Source organism: Palaemon carinicauda, unplaced genomic scaffold (genome assembly GCF_036898095.1).
Source record: "Palaemon carinicauda isolate YSFRI2023 unplaced genomic scaffold, ASM3689809v2 scaffold160, whole genome shotgun sequence".
In the NCBI taxonomy this organism is placed as follows: domain Eukaryota; kingdom Metazoa; phylum Arthropoda; class Malacostraca; order Decapoda; family Palaemonidae; genus Palaemon; species Palaemon carinicauda.
The window spans coordinates 104,246-118,911 of record NW_027169148.1 but is presented as its reverse complement, the minus strand read 5'-3'; the positions used below and the strand labels follow the sequence as shown (position 1 = coordinate 118,911).

General features: G+C 28.1%; 1 protein-coding gene across 1 annotated transcript in view; it reads left to right on the top strand.

The window, feature by feature from the left end:
* The window catches only part of LOC137635692 (glutamic acid-rich protein-like), a 75,880-nt gene extending 69,239 nt beyond the window's left edge, over positions 1 to 6,641 (top strand). Inside the window, exon 3 of the mRNA XM_068368142.1 lies at positions 6,190 to 6,641. Within this exon, the coding sequence (XP_068224243.1) occupies positions 6,190 to 6,641 (452 nt within the window). The remainder of the gene's footprint in view (positions 1 to 6,189) is intronic.
* The last annotated feature ends 8,025 nt before the right edge of the window (positions 6,642 to 14,666 follow it).

The following is a 14,666-nucleotide window of genomic DNA, read 5'->3' as shown; positions in this document are numbered from 1 at the left end:
TGTCAAGGATTAAATTCATTGCGCTCAGCATCATATATACCAGGAACCTTTGAGTAACACTTCCATTTATCATGCATAGAAGAATATTTCCAATATCCCCATATTTCATTGCATTCGATGCCTCTGTTAATTGTGGTTTTTTATATACACAATAAGATTCGCCCGATAATAATTGCATTCCATTAGCAGCAACATATGAATGAAGATTATCATCTGGGATATGAATTAATTTCATGGCGTTTGAATCTATCCCACAAACCTTTCTACTCATTTTTTGACATATATTTGGATTATTTCTATCTTTGGGCGAAAAAAATAATGCTGTCTCTGTACATAATGATGACTTTTTAATATTATTATTATCGTCGTTGGATATAAATTGATAAATAATATCATCCCCCTCCCCTTCCTCTTGCTTACTGGTTTGATTCTTAATCCAATAATTAATATTAGTATATTTTTCATCCCAGCGATCATCTCCGCCAAGCAGGTTTATATAGTTTAATAGTAAATGCCGATAATATACATATTTTATAACTTTCCAAAGGAAATAAATTAATGTTATTATTAGGGGAGTTAGATAAATAATGCATATTTTCATTTTTTGGATATAGAATAATTTCAATATGAAACCAGAATAAAGAACGAGAAACGTACCCCCCTATCTCCAATTAACTTTTACATAAAATTATATAACCATACAACATAAATGAAAGTATAATAACGACGTTAATGATTTATTACTTGATATAGAGGGGGGTTCTTATACTCTATATGTTTATACATAAAGCATATAAATATAACTATCAAATATATCAAATTAGGTAAATATAAATACAAAATGATAGATATGAATAATATTATATCAACAAAGAAATTTATATTTCTTGATTGTAAATTTACATTTTCGCTTAAAATTAATCTTGGTATATATATATATATAAGTTGTTCTTCGTTATCTTTATTTTCTGAAATTATTATTTTCTTATCATTTTCATTGTCGCTGATATTTGTATTATTTTCCATTTTGAAGCTGTCCTCTATAACTTTTGAGCTATATTGGGGATCATTAAAATTCCATTTAACAAAATTATTATCATCATTATTATCATTGTGGTTTTCTACTGCCTGTTCCATTTTTTAATTTCTGGATAAATAGGTAGCAACACTAAAAAAATTAGTTTCAAAGATGACTATATATATATCCAATGTACCAGTCTTTAAATTCACCAGTCCATTGGTTAGTTAGTTGGCTGGTTGGTTGGTTGGTTGGTTGGTTGGTTGGCGGGCGAATCTCATTTATAATTGGTGGTAGTGTAAATAATTTTCACAAAAAAAAAATAACAAATAGGGCAAAATATTGAAAGTCTAGATCGGTGTAATAAAAAAAACAGTCAATCTATTGAAATAGACGAAGGAGAAGACATTGGTCTGTTAGAACACGAAAATATGGAATTGTTAAACAAAAGTAATGGTTTCTGTTTATTGGATAACCTTTTAGATGTAGCAATAAATCTTATACACCGAGCCATTGTAATCATGAAAACTATTACAAAAGATTTTATAATGTACTTTGATGGATAGAAGTCCAGACCATGATTATACCGGTAAAATTTCACCCAACAATAATATTATCATTATTATCATTTTGGTTTTCCACTACCCCTTTCCATTTTTTTAAATGCCATACAAATAAATATTAACAAAAAAATTGTGAAAAATATATAATCAATTATATAAACTCTGTTGTTTGTAATAGTTGTCGTTGTAAAAACGTATAATATATTTATAAGTTTAACTACTATGTCATTTTTTTTTTGTTTTTTGGGGGTTTGTTTATCCTTGTCCACATTACAGTTACAGAACGTTTTATAAAGTAGAAGTTTATAATTTTTGAGATATATACAACAAAACCTGACTGGATTTGGTGGAGACCCCGACTAGCATACCAATTGTTTTCAATAATATTAATGAATCTGATTATACTATGTGTGTGATTCAAATTCTATACCAACTCTCTAACAGAATATGTCACAAAAAATTATTTCTATGTCTGCCTGACAAGCAGATATATATTTTTGTTAACAACAACAACAATAATAAATAAAATGCCAAATAATTCCCAAACCGGAAATTCCAAACCAAGTTAAAGTTACTTGTTTAAGGGAGAAAAAACACGAGGATGTATGTAATGTTGATATAAAAAACTGAATAAGGTTTTTACTGGTGCTGGCCTAATGCAGCATATGTTAACAGATGTGCTCGAAGGGCGCTGGGAAAATCTGCTGTGTCCTGTCATCATTTTGTCTGTAGATTTAGGTGCATAAAGCGTCTCCCACACTTCTTTTAATCCACTACCAGCCATGATGTACCCAATAGAACCCATAAGTGACATTAAGCAATGAAAATCACCTAGTCGCATGAAAACTTTACCTAAATTCAAACTGTTTTCAGTAGAGGACATAATCTCTCTTGCCTTCCATTATAGTGGCTGGTCAAAAGTAACACATGTCACACTCTTACTCGCTTTTCTACATGAATCAGATGCAAAATGTAATACACTGTTTATTGCATCAGAAGAGGTAGCCTTTAAATTAAGGAAAGGCAAAAAGCCTTTCCAGTGTGAAATATCCTTGAATTTCATCCACTTCCCACTCAACCATAGTAAATGGCAAGATGACGTATTTTTTTTACTAGTAAGTTTCTTTAAATCCTCAATTTCAATCCTTTTCAGTCCACTTTCACTATGTAAAAAATACTTGAAAAATTCGTGGAGCTCAATACTATTTTTTTTCTGGTAAACGTCTAACGATAAAATATTTGTGGCTATTATTTACATCCTCTGTATATACTTCTTCGTTTTTCTCTATTTGGAAGATAAAAACAAATATCTAAAAATATTTAATTTTTTAAATCGTCATGATCAATATTTTATAAATTTAGCGCTATTATCATTTACAGGGCGATATTGTGGTGATTCGTGTGATAAATACAGATGAAAAATATACTGTTTTTGGAAACAAATCGGCCAAATTTTCTTCGTAATAACTAGAATTTTTTTTTTTCCTTCTCCAATACAATTACATAATTGGACAATGTGTATTATGTTTTGTATTGTACTTTGGTGATGATAAGGTCACTCTAGTAATTATGGTACCTGTTGCTGTTTTTTTAAATTTTATTGCATTTTCATTTAAATAAAAATTCTCTTTGAATAAAAGCTCATATTCCTCCAAAATACTTTTTCACGGACAAGACGGAATTAAAATATACTTGAAAAATTCCTGGAGTTCATTACTATTTTTCCGGCCAACTTCTAACGATAAAATATTTATGGCTATTATTTACATCCCCTGTATATACTTCTTCGTTTTTCTCTATATCATATTTTCTATCTGGTCGACAAAAATAAATATCTAAAAATAAATAATCACCCATTTTCAGGTCTGCAAACTGTTTAATTTTTAATTTGTCATGATCAATATTCCATAAATATCTGAATTTGGCGCTATTCTCATTTACAAGGCGATATTGTTGTTGTTCTTCTCGTGAATAAAGATGAAAATATGCTGTTTTTGGCAACCAATCGGCTAAATTTTCTACATGACTAGTAATTGGTTTATTTTTTTCCTTTTCTAATACAATTACATAATCTGTTTCTTGGATTTCTTCAAAGAAATTATTGTATGATCTGATTACACGCGAACATTCACAATTACCCTCTGGATTTAACACCAATGGAAATAGTTTTTGAGAGTTTAAACCATAAACTAAATACATACTATCGAATAGCATTTTACGGCCACCTTTTTTACAAATAACCTTACGCTTGGTTGTTATCATTTCATGATAATAGAATATTATATATTTATCGCTTGGAATGTCATCACAAATCAAAATATTTTTATCAAGACCATACAAATATTTATGAACGTTTTTGAATAAATTAACTTTAATGGGATTCCGTACGTCGTCCATCGTAAGAATAACTAAAAACAAAAGATAATATATGTATATGTATATACATATGAAACATAATATATATAAACTAGAACAAAATCAAATGAAATATATAAATTTAAGAAAATTGAATATCTAAGAAAAAAGTAAACGCGAATTATGAATTTTTCAAATGAACGTGAAACAATAGCAGACATTCTCTGTTTCAAGAATTGTGATGAAAAAGAAATAAAAAACAGAAAAAATCTTATCCAAGAACCAACCACTAAAAAATATTAAAACAAGACACCAAGTGACAATAAACCACAACTTAAAAATTTAAAATATTATATATCAGTTTTGAGAAAAGCACAAAAAATGATTTATTTATTCGTTACCCATTCCCATTCTCTGAAGGAGAATGAGATGTCTAACATAACATTGATTACAATTCTAATCACTATAATGAATTTGTTTTTCTTAGATATTCAATTTTCTTAAATGTATATATTTCATTTGATTTTGTTCTAATTTCTATATATTATTTTGTAATATAAGTTTATATATATATATACATATATTTTCTGTTGTTTTCAGTTATTGTTACGACGTACAGAATCCCATCAAAGTTAATTTATTCAAAAAAATTGATAATTTTTGGTATAATGATCTTGAAATTTTACTTTGTGATGACATTCCAAGCGATAAATATATAATATTCTATTATTTTAAAGTTAGGGATACTATTCGTAAAAACCGCCGTAGAATACCAATCGATAGTATATTTACAGTTTATGGTTTAAACACACAAAAACTATTTACATTGGTGTTAAATCCAGACGGTAATTGTGAATGTTCGCGTATAATCAGATCATACAATGATTTTTTAGAAGAAATCCAAGAAACAGATTATGTAATTGTATTGGAAAAGGAAAAAAATAAACCAATTACTAGTCATGTAGAAAATTTAGCCGATTGGTTGCCAAAAACAGCATATTTTCATCTTTATTCACGAGAAGAACAACAATATTGCCTTCTAAATGAGAATAGCGCCAAATTCAGATATTTATGGAATATTGATCATGACAAATTAAAAATTAAACAATTTGTCGACCTGAAAATGGGTGATTATTTATTTTTAGATATTTATTTTTGTCCACCAAATAGAGAATATATTATAGAGGAAAACTTAGAAGTATATACAGAGGATGAAAATAATAGCGATAAATATTTTATTGTTAGAAGTTTGCCAGAAGAAAATAGTAATGAACCCGGTGAATTTTTCAAGTATTATTTAATTCCAACTTGTCCGTGGAAAAGTATTTTGGAGGAAAACGAGTCTTATTTCAAAGAGAATTTTTATTTAAATGAAAATGTAATAAGAATAAAAAAAACAACAACGGGTACAATTATTACCAGAGGTCATCATAAACCCGATTTAATGCCTTAAAAAAATAATGGTAGTAATAATCATTTAAAAATATTCATTGTAGCCTTATCATTATAATTACTATCAACACCATGAAAATTTTTATGGTTTAATTTCAAAGTAAACGCGAATTATGAATTTTTCAAAATATATATATTTACAATTTGAAAGAAAAGGCGTGACACAAATGTTGTTATTTTATAGAGTTGATAAAATCCTATATAGGAATTTTATTAACTTTTGTAGTAAAGTTAATAAAATTATACTCAAAAGTTCATAAAATTGTAGTTTTTTGGGGATTTGAGTTTTGTCACGGTTTTTTTAAGAGTTTTTTTAAGAGAAAAATAATATTTTTCACGCTTCTTTTTTTTTTACTAATTTGATTAACTGAAATACACAATTGGTGGTTGACACACATTAAATTTTTTTGTGGCAAAAATATATATTCAAATATTTTTTTTTATTAAACAGGTTAATGTAACCTACTTGGTGGGGAAGCACACAATATATTGAACAATAAAAGGACAAGGGTGAGCCAACGGGGCTCATTTTACAATGAAGAGAATAAACGTAAAGAGCTCCGTGGATAAGGGGCCCACCGTCCTCAAAAAAATGAAGTACAATCTTCCTACGCCTGGACGATTTTTAGAGGAAAATTATTTTTCTCCACTACCCACTGCGGCAAAAGAATTTTACGACCCACTTTTATATTATGATGAATACCCTTTTTTGGGTTGTGAAAAAAATGAATACCCTTTTTTAGGTTGTGAAAAAAACGGAGATTACAAAACTATACCCCCAACTTTGGTGAAAAAAAACAGTAGTAACAAGTAAAAAGGAGGAAAAATATGAAGACTTGTGTGAGCTAGAGATTATTGACGACGATGATGAAGAAGAAGAAGAAGAAGAAGAAAGAAAATCAAATGATAAGGCGGATATCGACAATGACGACGGCGACGACGATGATGAAAAAGAAGAAGAAGAAGAAGAAGAAGAAAGAAAATCAAATGATAAGGTGGATATCGACAATGACGACGGCGACGACGATGATGAAGAAGAAGAAGAAGAAGAAGAAGAAGAAGAAGAAGAAAAAGAAAGAAAATCAAATGATAAGGTGGATATCGACAATGACGACGGCGACGACGATGATGAAGAAGAAAAAGAAAAAGACAACGAGAATTTTTTAACAAAAAAAAAACGGAGATTACAAAACTATAGCCCCCATTTTAGTGAAAAAAACAGTAGTAACCAGCGAAAAGGAGGAAAAATATGAAGACAATGATGATGATAAAGAAGATGGTGGTAAATATAATAATTTTTTGTCGGATTCAGAAATTTCGTCGACCCCACAGGATAACGATGAAAAAGAAGAAACAATAAATATGCACGAGAAGTTTCTAAAAATGAAATACCTTTTTATCGATATATTTAATTTCACCTCAAAAAGGTGTTTTATCGGACATGAATGTAGTTTGAATATCGAGATATAAAATCTCGAAGATTATGTAAAGAAAAATAAAAAGAAGGATATTGTTCTTGCCTCACAAATAAGAGACGCGAATAGAGAACATAAATTTTTGGTAAGCATCACAACTAAAAATTTTCCTAGGAAAATTTGCGATGCCATCTTTATAATTGATGACTCTAAACAAAGTATCAACAAAATTATACCAGAAATGAAAAAGCTGTTAAGTAGAGGATATAAAAACATATACCTAAGCATAAAATACCACACACAACATTTTTATAAGATAATTAACTCTCTGTTGAGTTATCTTTTAACAGCTTGTAATATGTCAGATGTAAACTGTAAAATATTTGTATTTTACAGTTTCCATAATAATGATGAATTAAATTACCTAAGGTCATATTTCAAACAAACAAAATATGAACCATGGGAAATTTTTCTCGATAAAATTGTTCGGGTCAAAAGATTTGACGATGAAATGAAATCGTTTGGTGGCAACAAGTACACACATATACTTAAAAAACAAAAATGTTATTCGATTGCCAGAAAATTTCCAGACATTTAAAAAAAATTCAAATCTGTTATTATCAATGATAAAGTTAAAAACTGTATCAGTCAGGAATTTAAAAATATTTTAAAGTTGTTTGTAATATTCAACAATTGTATAATACAAATGAATACTGATGTTATAAAAAAACAACCAATTGATAAATTGATGATTGTAATATCTGAAAGTAACATTGAAATTTCTGTATTGCTTTCAAATGACATAAAGAATATCATTATATTAGACAACAATCATCTATGTGATATATTAAATTATGATGTCATTGGCTGGTGTATATCGTGTTATTTAAAATCCACTGTGCCCGCAATAAAAAAAATTATAAAGGCGAAAGATACTTGCTCACTTGAAATTGAAGTAAAGCATATCGAAAAAAAAAATATTTGATGAAGAGGAGACAATTAATTCCATTTTATCTAATACTTTTGAAAAAAAATGGGCTTTGTTGTAAACGCGAAAGTATGGAAGGTATTACAATTGTAAATGTACATCGTATTATAAAATAAAGTTATATCTCATATTCTATACCTGAAATATTTTACCTAGATTTTTGTTATATCAAGTAATGAATCATTAATGGTATTATTATTATAATTTTTTTAACGGGCTCGTGGTATATCTAAATTTTGTAATAACAAACATTCAAATAAATTTTGTTTTTTTGTGGTTAAATAAAATAACACGATTGTTTAAATTTACAAAATAATATATTTACTATGATGGTTATTACAAACGGCAACGTCATTGGAAAATTTGGTAATTGATTAACCAATAACATATATATACAAAGAACATTGAACCAAAATAATTTTACATTTGTAAATATATATTGTATTATAAAATCAATTTAAATCACATATTCTTAAATTATTTCTCATTTTCATTGTTTAGTTATATAATTTTATGTAAAGTTAATTGGAGAGAGAGAGAGAGAGAGAGAGAGAGAGAGAGAGAGAGAGAGAGAGAGAGAGAGAGAGAGAGAGAGAGAGAGAGAGAGAGAGGGATATATATAGGGATAAATTTCTCGCCCTTCATTCTGGTTCCATATCACGCGATAAGTGCTTTATATATAAAACTTTCCTTATTTTCATTTCAATATGAGCGTTTTAAGTGAGAGATGTTTAGCATTTTTATGTGATTATTATACTCATGGACATTCAGCAACACAAATAATAGAAAAATTAAGGAAAAAATTTAATGACGATATAATAATGAGGAGTATGATAAAAGAACTTACATTTTTTTATGATTATATACATTTCATAAAAATAAACCACACAAAAAACTATCATTATTTTCTTGATATGGTACATTCACAATTACCATCAATAAAAAGAGAAAAAACAAATGAGTCCACATATTTGCAATTATCAAACACAAATAAAGAAGAAACAGAATGGCCCCGTACAACTTATACAACAAAAACAGATAATTTATCTATCAATAAAACGAAAAAAACAAACGATTCTCAATCTTCGTCGTTCTTGCCACAAAACCAATATATTTGTCCTCAGAAGAGACGAAACCGTGTAACGATTGCAAAACAAATACTTTCTGATATAGATATAATCCCGTCTTTCACCGAGGAAATTATTACAGGAGACGAAATATGGATAAAAATTTATGATGCAACCGAAAAAAAATACAAAAACCTCATGTTAACTGTATTTTTTTATTACAAAGGCATCATTTACCACGAATATGCTCCACTGAATCAAACTTTAACAAAAGAATACTATTTGGGAGTTCTCCAGCAATTGATTGGGGCCATAGAAATCAATCGACCAGATTTGTGGAAAAGTAAAACAATGCGACTTCATCACGATAATGCTGCTTCTCATACGTGTAATTTGATAAAATATTTTATCGACACTCATTTCAAATATAAAGTGCCACATCCATCTTATAGTTCTGATTTGGCTCCCTGCGATTTTTGGCTTTTTCCGATAATCAAAAAGGCAATCTCTCTAGAAGATAGAAAAACTTTACATGAAAATAAAGCCAAGAAAATAATAGATAAGATATCGGAAATTCCAGAAAAAGAGTTTAAAATATGTATGCTCGAAAAATATAAAAAGGTTTTAAAATTGTGCGTTGAATCTGGTGGAAAAAAAACATCTCTTTCAACGCCCCAGCATACGCTTATTGTAAAATAAACAAATAAATGGATGTAAAATTATATTGCCCCAAACATTTTATTGTGTATAATATTTATCCTCCCCAAACATTTTATTATAATATTTATCCTCCATTAAATTATCAGTTAAAAGTTTAATTACCCGAACTACAAATTTGTTCATATCATCATTAGCTAAATTTAGTGATAATATATTCCTTTTGTTTGAAATACACACACTTGGGCTATCTGGGAATAATAATTCATTATAATATTTATCTATTTCTTTTAGATAATTTATATCAATATTTTCCTCGCCCTTACGACCTCTGCGTTTTATTCTATCATTCAACATTACATCAAAATTTAGTCCGTGTAAGTAAATAATTAGATCTGGGTTAAACAATAACATTTTTGATGCAATATTTTTATATAAATCATAGAAATCTTTCCTTAATAGATTCTTATCGGCGTGCAGTTTACTAAAAACTTCAATACCACTTAAAATAGATCTTTCTCCAATGATATATGTGGTCCTATCTCGGTCCTTTCATTTTGAATTATATCATAAAAGATATTAATTATATTTTTCATATATGTAAAATTAATACCAGTCTGAAATATTTCTGAAAATTCAGATTTATTTTTGTAATATTTTTCTAGGTTGTTTTTGTTTGCTGTATCATTCGACCATTCATCAGTAGGTTCTTGTAAAAACGTCCAGCGCACATTTTTCTTGTTTAGTTGCGATTTAAACCTTTCTAATAAAGTAGATTTGCCGATACCAATATTTCCCTCGATTACTATGTATATTATTTTTTGTTTTTTTATTTTATCTAAGATGTCCATGAATTGATCTTCCATCTTAAATAGTATTACAAATAAAAACTGGTATAAGTTATTATATACTATACATAAAATATCTTTATAATGATAATAATAACAGTAATTATGACCAACCATACAAAAATATAGATTATGACGTATAAATAATATTGGTGGCGCGCATGAAATATTATTCATATAATTATTGTTTTCCTTTATATTACCTATTTTTTTTTGTCTTTGGTTATTTTTATGTGAATTATAAGCAAATAATTTATTGTAAATAATATAAAAATGCATTAAATAAAATAAATAGATAAAATGTTCTTGTAACTAATTTAATCACAACAACTATCTTTGTCGTTGTCTGACAAAAAAATATTATGGAAATTAATGTTTACTGGTGGTTGTGTACCAAACAACGCAAAGTAAGATGAGGCATTTAGCGTACGACTATAACTAATATTCTTATTAAACATAATATAATCTAAAGCACTAGAAATGTGCATCGTATTATTTTCATTACAAGAAATGTATTTTTCTATGGCTCGTTTAATTTCTCCGTTGGCTCTTTCTACTGATCCTTGACTTTCGGGATGATAGGGTCTGCCTTTTATTCTTTTAACTTCGGGCCACACCCTTTCTAAATATTCATTAACTGTTTTATTTACAAATTCGCCTCCATTGTCCGTTTGTAAGATTTTGGGGGCCCCTAATATACCAAATATACTCCTCAATGCATCGATTATAGATTGAGCATTTTTATTTTTTAAACTCTTTAGTACACAAAATTTAGTTTTATTATCTTGATAGTTTAGAACATATCTACAGCTAGTATCTTTTATCTTATTATCATTTAAAAGTTTTTGGATATCTATCAAATCTACTTTCCCCCTTACCTCAAATTCTGAAGATATAATTGGTTTTATATTTGTTTTTGGTTTTTTTTATTCTGCTTTTCTTTTTTTGATATTTTTACAAGTTGAACAGAGATTAGAAATGTATATTTTTACGTGGATATATTTAATATTTGCAGCATAGTTTTTACAAGCTTTAAAGGTTTTCTTAATTCCTCCGTGTAAAGAATTTATGTGTGCTATCTTAATCGTGTCATAAATTTCTTCAAAAGATATATACGGAATTATTCTTTCGTCGTTCTCTTTATTTTGGTCAATTATTACCCAATTTCCTTTATATTTTTTCAAACAAAAATGGCGTTTGACATAATAATATATTATCTTATCTTTTTTTATTATCGATAGAATTGGGGGAATTTGAAAGTAACTCTATATATTTAAGAATCTTTTTTTTATCAAAGTCTTTCCTTGTGCCGTTTAAATGTTGTTGGTTTTCATTAATCATCTCACTAAATTTTATTTCTTGGGAAGTTTCATTGGTTGGGGAATAATTCATATTTACTTGAAATTCTTTCACTAATCCCCCCATTCCACACCCCCCCCCTTCTCTGTTTATTGCTTTATATATACTATAGGCAAATAAAAAAAAACCATAACCCATAACATATCCGAAGAATCATGATATAACTTACAGGTTAAAAAATTTCTTTGTATAATATAATAATAATAATAATAATAATAATAATAATAATAATAATAATAATAATAATAATAATCATAATAATAATAATAATAATAATAATATCTTTGATTAAAGAAGCACAAGAGAACGCATTTGTTATAAAAAACATAAAATCGTTTTGCAGAACAATTTTATATTCATTTCATGAATGAATTATCATAATATGAGCTCAATACAATTTAAATCGCTTTTTTTTTGGTCTAAAAAGACCAATGAAATGTTTGATTGAACATTACTAACGAGATTTTATTCGACGATCTTTTATTAGGTGTCGAGTATAAAAGTACGCTGACCAAAGAGTAACAGCAACAGTATAGAAAGAGCCTTCGCTGTCGTAGGACCAACTTACCCCAACAAAATGAATCAAGAAAACCAGACTTTACCAACAACCAGCCCCATCAGCCTGGGTACGGAAGACACACGAACATTAATTCAAACGCACCAAGACTTGGATAATCTCATCAAAGAGATTCGAGAGAATAATAATTTTTCCAACTACACCGAAGAAGATATTGAACTGCCTTATTGTCCTCAGGCGACAAAAAAACCATCAATAATCAAAGACAATTTGGAAAATACAATGGATATATTTCGGGCAAAACAAAGGGATTATTTTTCTACTATTCATAAAATGTGTAATATGCTCTTTCTAGCAACAACTTTTTCCCAACCAGAAGATTTATCAGAGGAAGAACAAGAACGTATGGTCAATGAATTCCTTGGTGCTAAAAAATATATACAAATTTTTTTGGAATGTTGTTCTGTTGATATTTATAAAGTAGATATTCCCAATAGATTATCATCCAAATTTACAGATTGGCCATACAGCAATAAAGGTAAATCTTCGGCAAATTATATACAAGAATCACGATATTGGATAAGGCTTATGCTTGATGGTAAAAAATACCCACCCAACATTTGTTTAGATGCTTTAAAAAGTCTACACGTGTTTATATATCGTTCAGATGAAGCTTACATATATACTAGCTATAACATCGAAACTAAACATTATAGGGTTGGTATTGTGTATAATAATGGTTGCCTGTTATATTTAGGAAATTTTACGGAGCCTTATATGTTGGCTTTATATAAATTTGTAACTAGTGTTTGATAAACAAAATACATTTTCTCCTTATATATATATATACATACATACACTACACACCCAATTTTTTGCTTTATTTGTGTGTAGAAATTTATTAGTTGGATTGTTTTTGTAAAATAATAATAATAATAAGTGTAGAAATTATTTTGTTTTTTGAATAATATTGAATATTTTTTGGGGGTTTATATTTTGTATTGTTTTAACTCAATTACATTGAAAATATTTAAGTGCCACTAATAATGGCATAAAGACTAGATTTTAAACAATCGATCCTGGTATCTCGAGTTTCATACCTATTCATATATTTTTCCTTTGTATCCTGGGATATCTCCCCGAAAAAACCAAATTTATTAAAAATGTAATCAGGTGAAATTACATTATTACTGTTTAATTCTATTTTTTCTAGTTCTAAATGTATATCGTTCACAACCAATACCGAATATTCTGCTTGATAGAGCTTATTATCTAATCCAATCCCCTTTTCGTAAACACAAAAATCATCGTTGTCTAACCACTCATTAAACTTCTCTGTTTGAATATTTGATAAATAATACTTTCCTTCTTCTGTAAATTCTCTTATTTTTGTAAACTTTTTGTTCTTTTGATCAATCACCGATGTGTGTCCTCGTGGTAAGCTATATTGTCCCTCGCCAATACTCCCATAGGGAAAAGATGAAAGCAACACATTATGGCTCTCGTTAGTATTCATAAATGCAGTAGATTTTATTTTGTTATCATTACTATTTTTATTCTTTAAAAGAAAATTAATAGCTGCGTAAGATGGTGAAACGCACACCAAAGTTTTATATGGATTTGTAGATTCAATACACATAATACCGTAAGATGTTGTCTTTTTGTTTGACGATTTATTATTATTTTTATTATTATTAATATTATACATTTTTTTCTTATATCTTTGTTGAACTTGTGTGTATACATTATATAATAAATGTTTATAAAAGTGTATTTGACTTGTATATATTCCTTTTATTTAATGAAAGAAAAAATCATCCCTTTTTGTTATAGTTCTATATCTACCTTGGGTTTTAAACCCACATTTAATTCAATTTAAATTTTATGACAAAAAGAAAAAAAATACACCGCCATATTATTTATACGCACAACTCAAGGAGTTATTTCTAGTGCTGGTATTAGTTGATACAATTGATCAATGAATTCTTTAAATATTTGAAATTCTGTTTGGACGACATTTTCAGTTTCACGAACATTGTTTGATAACACGGAAGATTCGATGGCTTCGGCTAAAATCTTTAGAGTTGTTTTTATTAGGTGACAACACCCATAATTATGTACTAGTTGGGAAATTTGACAATTCAAAATTTTTTTACAAAAACCATACTTGGTATTGCAAAAAATGTTTTCATTATTTAATGGTTCTTTTTCGTTTAGGTTCAATTTATTTTTTCCTTTATATTTATTCTTATTTAAACCAATTTTATCAAATACCATATTTCGCCCAACCAACGTTAATTGTTGAAATCTACCAGTCGTAAAAATCCACAAAGCCGTAACAAAAGCACTATGAAAGAAATCTAACAAGACACAAAGAGAATTATAATTTAACATAGAAGTGACTTGTGTTTGATTATTATTATTATT